Source organism: Galeopterus variegatus, unplaced genomic scaffold (assembly GCF_000696425.1).
Source record: "Galeopterus variegatus unplaced genomic scaffold, G_variegatus-3.0.2 Scaffold1347, whole genome shotgun sequence".
In the NCBI taxonomy this organism is placed as follows: Eukaryota; Metazoa; Chordata; class Mammalia; order Dermoptera; family Cynocephalidae; genus Galeopterus; species Galeopterus variegatus.
Genome location: NW_007727458.1, coordinates 332,216 through 340,026, shown reverse-complemented (window position 1 = coordinate 340,026; position 7,811 = coordinate 332,216). Strand labels below are relative to the sequence as shown.

The 7,811-nt window shown below is 39.1% G+C and overlaps 1 protein-coding gene across 9 annotated transcripts in view; it reads left to right on the top strand.

Moving 5' to 3' along the window:
• The first annotated feature begins 7,652 nt into the window (after window positions 1-7,652).
• Window positions 7,653-7,811, top strand: part of PRPF4B (pre-mRNA processing factor 4B) — a 45,904-nt gene continuing 45,745 nt past the window's right edge. For 8 of the 9 annotated variants that reach the window (XM_008576423.1, XM_008576424.1, XM_008576422.1 and 5 more), the window contains exon 1: window positions 7,653-7,761. In XM_008576423.1, the coding sequence (XP_008574645.1) occupies window positions 7,721-7,761 (41 nt within the window). In that variant the 5' untranslated portion in view covers window positions 7,653-7,720. The remainder of the gene's footprint in view (window positions 7,762-7,811) is intronic. The other variant, XM_008576428.1, reaches the window with a different exon arrangement.

Below are 7,811 nucleotides of genomic sequence, written 5' to 3'. Positions count from 1 at the left end.
ACTGCTGAATGAATAAAGAAAATGTGGAATATTATTCAGGAAATCCATGGGCTGGCTGGTTAGCTCAGTTGGTTAGAGTTCAGCTTTTTAACAACAAGGTCACAGGTTCAGATCCCCATACCAGGCCGCTGCCAAAAAACCCCACAAAAAACAAAATACTGCCATCTGTGACAACACAGATAAACCTGGAAGACATTATGTTAACTGAGATAAGACAGACACAGAAAGACAAATCCTGCATGATTTCACTTACATGTGGAATCTAAAAGAGTCAAACTTACAGAAACAGAGAGCAGAATGAACTACCAGTGGCTGAGGGGTTGGCGAAAATGCAGAGATGTTGGTCAAAGGGGGCAAACTTTCAGTTAAGAAAAAGTTCTGGAGACCTAATACAGCATGTTGGCTATAGCTAATAATAACACATTGTAGGCTGGCTGATTAGCTCAGTTGGTTAGAGTACTGTATTGTGACACCAAAGTCAGGGTTCAGATCCCCATACCAGCCAGCTGCAAAAAAAAAAAAAATATATATATATATACACACACACACACACACACACATATAGTACACTTGATATTTGCTGAGAGTAGATCGTATTCTCCTCACCATCCCCCCACCCCCCAAAAGGTAACTATGTGAAGTGATGGATGTGTTAATTAGCTTTACTGTGGCAATCATTACACAATTATATCTATATCAAAACATCACATTGCATGTGCATGTTAAATATATACAATTTTTATTTATACCTCAATAAAACTGGGAAAAAAACCCTGTGATGGTTGATATTAATGTAAATTTGCTAAAAATCATTTGGGTGTATACTTAAAATAAGTCATTTTATAATATGTAAATTATAACTCAATAAAGTAAAAATAAGTAATTGTATAAAGCCATATGTATATAATGTATTGTTAGGTCTGTAACATAGAATTGTAACATATTTGCTAATAACAGTAGGAAGGAGGTAGGTAAAAGCAAAGCTTTATTGAGCTAAAGAAATTACTTTAGAGGGTAATTCGAATCCACAAGAACAAAAAATGAATAGAACAGTCTGTAACATAGAATTGTAACATATTTGCTAATAACAGTAGGAAGGAGGTAGGTAAAAGCAAAGCTTTACTGAGCTAAAGAAATTACTTTAGAGGGTAATTCGAATCCACAAGAACAAAAAATGAATAGAACATGAAATGATAAATAAGGTAAATATAACAAAAGCTATAAATATACACTTGTTCTCCTTTGTCTTTCATGTTCTTTAACAGACTTAAGTAATAATTATAGCACTATATTGTTGGGCTTGTAACATCTACAGATATAATATGTATAATATCACAAAAAGGGAAATGAAATGAAACTATATTGGAGTAAGGTTTCTATAACTCACTGGAATTAAGTTAGTATAAATCTGAAGCTGATTCTAGTAAGTTAAGATGTATATGGTAAACCCTGGAGCAACTGCTAAAGAAATAACTAAAAAAATAGTGAAAAAAATTACTAAATAAATATTCAGTAGATGCAAAAGAAAGCAGTAGAGGAGGAACAGGGAAAAAAAAAAAAAGGACATACAGAAAACAAATATAAGACAGCAGACACAGATACAACTATATCAATTGCTGCAGACTGAATGTCCCCCAAAACTCATTAAGCTTGACCCCCATTGTAACAGTGCTAAGAGGGTAGAAATCCAATTATGGAATTTGGAAGGTAGGGCCTTTAAAAGGTAATTGGATTGTGAAGACTGTGCCTCCTGAAGGGATTAATCCATTCATGGAGTAATGGGCATGGTTCTGACAGCTTTAAAAGGACAGCAAGTGAGGTTAGCTCTCACTCGGCCCATTCTCATCATGTGACACCCTGGTCAAAACCTGACCCTGTAGAGAGTCCACACAGAGCAGGCCCTCACCAGATACACTCCCTGATTTTCCAGCCCCCAAAACTGTAAGAAATGTGTTTCCTTATAAATTGCCCAGTTTCAGGTATTTTGTTATAAACAACAGAAACAATACATCAACCATAACATTAAATGTGAACGGATTAAACAATTGAATCACAAGGCTGAAATATTCAGACTAGACTAAGAAAAATCCAAAATTCAACTATACTGTGTCTTCAGGAGACACACTTTAGATTCAGTGGTATAAATCATGCAAACAGCAACGACAAGACAGCTAGAAAGGCTATGTTAATAGGCAAGATAGATTTTAAAATAGAAAGAAAATGTTACTAGAGAAAAAGAGGAACACTTTATAATGATATATCCCAGCAGGAATACGTAACATCTGTAAGTATATATATATCCAATAACAGAGAATCAAAATATAAGTAGCAAAAACTGATAGAAATAAAGGTAGACAACTTGACACCTCAACAAGGATAAATGAAGTTTTTAAGACCCTACTTTTTTTTTTCTTTTTGGCTAAAGGGTTAACTAATCTTTAAGTGTTACGTTGTGTTAGGCCAAGAGGTTTTTTTAAAATTATTTTTAATTTATCAATATACAATATAGTTGATTTTTGTGTCCCTTTACCAATTCCTCCTTTTCTTCCTCCCTTCTCCCCCACCATTAACATCATATTAAGACCCCACTTTCAATTACACTTTGCAACATGTGACATAACCGAAACAGAATTCCTTAATTTCCCCCACTTGAAATCTGCTCCTCTTTGAGTCTCTACCTGTAAGTGGAAACTGCATCCATCCAAAGGCTCAAGCTAAAAGCCTTTAAGCTGCTTTCTCTCACACCCCACATCCAATCAATCAGTGAATCCTATAACCTCTCACTTCAAAACATCCAGAACCCAATCACTTTTACTTATTTACATCCAGATCTAAGCAACCACCATCTCTCACCCAAATTACTGAAAAAGCATCCTGATTGGATTCCATCTTGCCTCCTTTGGCCCCCTGCAGTCTATCTCCATATAGCAGTCAAGCGAACTTCCAAAAACAAATAAAATCAAGTTAGTTCTCAACTTACTCTGCCCAGTAAATTTTTAATGAAATACAAATCCGACAAGCTTTATTTCCTACTGCCTTAATCATCCTACACTAGTCATACTGGCCTCTTTGCTGTGCTTAGCCAGTTACTAAACCGAATTTATAATATAATCTTATTTTTTTAAAATCACATATATATTTTTTAAAAATGAGAAAGGACAGCCCAAAATGTAAATCATAATTACTTATAAGTAGTAGAATTACAGGCAATTTTAATTTTTTTCTTATTACAAAAAATTATTTGTAATTCATGTTTTACTTATATAATAAAATACATGAAAAGCTGTGTGTCAAACCCCTCATACCCAGTGTGGTACTATTATTTAAATACATACAAAATCTGAAAATAAATTATATGCGTCACAAAAAAAAATCATAACAAAAAAAAAGAAACGAATAAAAGCTTGCCTATAGTCATAGCTGGCATTTACTAAAATATGCTCCAGGCTCTTTCACTCACTTAACTTTCGTAATAATCGTATGTGATGAGAACTATTATCTTCATGTTACTGATGTGTAAAGTGAGGCTCAGAAGTTATATAAATTGTTCCAAGTTACACAGTGATAAAGCCCATGTCTATCTGACTTGAATGCTCATGTTCTTAATACTATTCTAGCTATTGCCTCATGACAATTACTTACAGTAGTGCAAAATTGAAGACCTAGACATCCAGTAACAAGCGAAAGGGATAGAGCGCTGTTATAAAAATGTTTACTAAGACTAGTATTTTGTAAGAGTTGAGCACACGTTACATGAAAAGGCAAACTATCACATTCTACACGAGTACAAGAAAATTTAATACTTCATATAAAAAAGAGCCCCAATAAGCCAATATATGAACGTTGGTTCAGTTTGGGTAATGGAACTGAGTGGTTTGCGTTTTCTTTTGCTATGTTGCATTTCCCTGATTTTCATAAATGCACCAGAATTGCTTCAAAATAAACAAAAAGCTAAAGTACATTTTCATGGAATAAAAGGAAAAGTCTGTTTTTGTTTTGTAATGAAGGAAAAACAGCCCACCGTCTTCCCAAACAGCTCCAAATTCCAAGTCTAAGTATGAACTAGATAGAGCCTTAAGTATTTTTTGTTTTGTTTAATCCTTTTTGAGATCCTTAAGTATTAAAGGGCGATCTTCATTCTTTTGACATCTTGCGACTCCACACTGACCAATCGTTTCTTCTAAGGATTTTATGATACTCTATTGTTTGTAGTCGACGTTATAATGAGCCTATTAAGAGCTTAATGGGATTGATGACTGCAGTGTAGGTCACAAGGTCCAAATTTAATCCCTCTCCATGAGAGGAACAGAATTCAAAAATACTTTCAAACTATTTCTGGAATGTGTATCTTGCCAAGAAGTAGTAACACTTTAAAAGCAGCAAGCGAAGACGGTAAGAGAAAGTCGAAGCGTTCACAAAAGCGCGTTTGTCCCCAAAACCTTGTCTCCAGGCCACCACACTCTTTGTATCACTCGGCGGCAGGGCGGCAGGGGCTGTGGTTTCCACGGTTTGTCAGCAAACAGGGCCGACAGCCGCTTCACCGAACGCGGCCTCCGCGGGGGTCCAACAAAGCGCGCCAGAGAAGCGGTGCAGCGACGCCCGGGACGGGGCTCTCGTGCCTTCTGGCTCCTCAGGCCGGGCCGATGGGCTCCGGGAAACGGCCCCCTGGAAGGGAGACTGCGGCGCTGCCGCCGGCAGGGGGTGAGGAGAGCGGACTCAGGGCCCGGGGGAGGAGACGCCCTGACTGGGCGGCGCGGCGAGCAGGCGGCGAAGGGAAAACGCAGCGGGACCTCAGCCTGAGCTGGCGGCTTCGGGGCGGGGACAGACGGTACCCAGGGATTGCCTGAAAGCCGCTCACGCCCTCCCCGGACGCGAGCGCACATAAAGCCTCCGTAAGCCGCCGCCGGAAAGCGCGCGCTCGCCGTGGCCCCGCCCCCTCCGAGGACTTCCGGGGGCGGGCTCGGCCGTCGAGCCGTCCTATCTGCGCCGGTTGGACTAAACGGCGCCTTCCCTGGACTGCTTTCCGGTGCCAAGGTTCCCGAGTCCGGGGAGGAAGAGCAGTACGAATGAGCTATTGGGCATGTTTGTCGCTTCATAAACGTTTGCTGAATGATTATCTGATAAGTGGATGTTTGCTTTCATTTGAATTCCGTTTCCAAAAAGTCACTCCTCCAAAACTACAACAGCAACACAGCTTTGGGTGAGTCCTTAAGAAATCTTATACTTCACCCTCCGCGCTGTTAGTGCCGTGCCAGTGAACTTGGTGAGAAATTTTTAAAGGAAATTTTTGCCGGCATCATTTTTTGAAACTTTATTTTTATTGTGCTCTTTTTAAAAACTCGAATGGTTTGCCCAAGTCTAAACTTACCTTTAGGGTCACAATCTGGCTTCAAACTTGAACAACCTTAGCGCCTATTATTTTCCCCCACTTATCCTTCCCCGCACTCGGGATGTTTAATTTAATCTCCATATACAGCATACTGTAAAGAATCGTAGAAGGGGACCAGGAAGATAATATGGCTGAGGAAACTAACACCGGTCCATGAGCTCTCGATGAATCCAATTAGTAACAAGGAAGAGACGGAAAATAAGGCATTTATTAATAACAGGCAGCTGGACACAATCTAGTGCTCTATTCCCTTTACTCAACAAACATTTGAATGCCAAAGAGCTGTATGGGTGGGTGCTCAATAAGTAGATGCCAAACAAGATATTTCTGTGGGAAGCTGCGTGGTAAGAAAAAAAAAAAGAACAGACTTGGGAGTCAGATTTTAGTTCAAAAATCGGCTTGTCACTTAGGAACTCAGTCATAAGCAAGTTACCTTACCTTTTATTGTCAGGTAGCTCATGTGTGAAACGTGGTAACAGTCCCTGACCCAGCCTTCTTTTGCTTTGAAGTATATTCTACTTTATTTCCAAGATGAGATCTCTTATAGATTTGTACTACATATATTATGATAATTTTAATTTTAAAATTATTTTACAATACTTAACTAAATTTTTTATTTTTAATAACATTTGAGCTATTCTTGACACAAGGACACACAGCCTCGGCTTCATGTGTGGGAAAGGGGAGCAGGGAATATACTAATTCATTGTAAAATACAAGGCTGAATTAGTAATATGTTTGAAAAGCTACGCAGGGATGAGAACTTTGAGGGAGAAAATTAGAATTGTGAAATCAAACCATTCACCATTAGTGCATAAATATATGGTTGAAAATAGAAACCATCCTTGACATATTTCTGAAAACTTTCCCGTAAAAGAAGTCTTCTGAGTTATTATACCTGAATCTGATTGTTAAGAAGAGGAGAAATCCTTCATGAGGAAGACAATATAATTAAGGACGGTGAAAAGAAATGCTACAATGGGTGTGAGTGGGGGTATTTACAAAAATCAATAATTATCTAAGGATTGATTTAGTGTTCCACAGGAAGACAATATAATTAAGGACGGTGAAAAGAAATGCTACAATAGGTGTGAGTGGGGGTATTTACAAAAATCAATAATTATCTAAGGATTGATTTAGTGTTCCACATTATTAACAGAATCCATGAGGGGAAAACGCTTAATATTTTAAGACGTTTGGAATTCAGCCAACCAGGGACTTGTAAGAATATTTGAAACTGTTGTTCCCTGGAAATCAAGAGATAAGGAGCCCAGAGATTACGAACTCAAATTTCTAGGACAAACCCAAATTCAGTTGATTACAAGAATGTAAGTGATCGTCACCCTTCTTTTAGGTTCCAGAGTATTGAGATATATGTATACCTTATATATATATCTATATATATATCTATATATCTATATCTAAATATATATATATATATATTTTTTATTTATTTATTTATTTTTTTGTAGGGGGAGGAATTTAAGAATCTACTTGGTATTGAGAACCCTCCAAGAGCCCGGTAGATTTTTCTAATACAGTATTTCATTTAATCCCGTAGTCATAGAAAAACAAAATTACATAAAGCAACTTAGACAAAAAAAATTCTTAAAAGTTCGATTTATACTGTACCGGCCACCCGCCCCCAAAAAGTTTAACTTACAGAAACAAAGAACCTAACGACTCATGTTACCCTCTGAACCATGCAAAAGTTGAAACGAAGTTCGCAAGTTTCAAATAAATGCAATAATAACAGTTCGTATTAAAAAACATTTACATTCGACGTAAAGCTGTAACTTTCCAGTATTCTCAAACGGCCTACACCCCTTCCCTTAATGCCGCTTCAGTTGAGTTATCTACCGAGGCGGTAAAGCATTTTTGCTGTCTCTTAACAATGTCCAGAAGCAAAATCACTTCGTTTTTCCTAGTTTAAGAGAATTTTCACCCAACTTCTGGACCCCATAGTGAACCAGTTCTCGGAACTGCACACACGTACCGATTATCCCACTCCCTTTTGTTACCCTCTCCAGCAAGCTTCGATAACTAACCGTTCGGGCCTAACAACGTCCAGAGCCCAAGCCGGCGAAGTCATTCGCCCTTAACCTTTAGCAGGCACCGCCCCCACGGCCCCGGTAGTCGCGTCACTGCGCTCTGCGTCCCCTCCCCGGATGTAGGCTTTTACATCCGGATTCTTAGCGCGCGGATTAAGCGCCTCTTTCCTCTACGCGGTTAGCACATGCGCGGAAGCGCATTTCCTTCTTCTCCACTTCCACTACCTTCCACCGGCCGGGGAGCCGCCGCCACTGCCGCTGAGGAGTCAGGAAGTTCAAAATGGCCGCCGCGGAGACACAGTCGCTGCGGGAACAGCCAGAGTGAGTAGTCTGTGTTCGTGGGCCAGAGGCCAAAGCCCTGGGGACTGCCG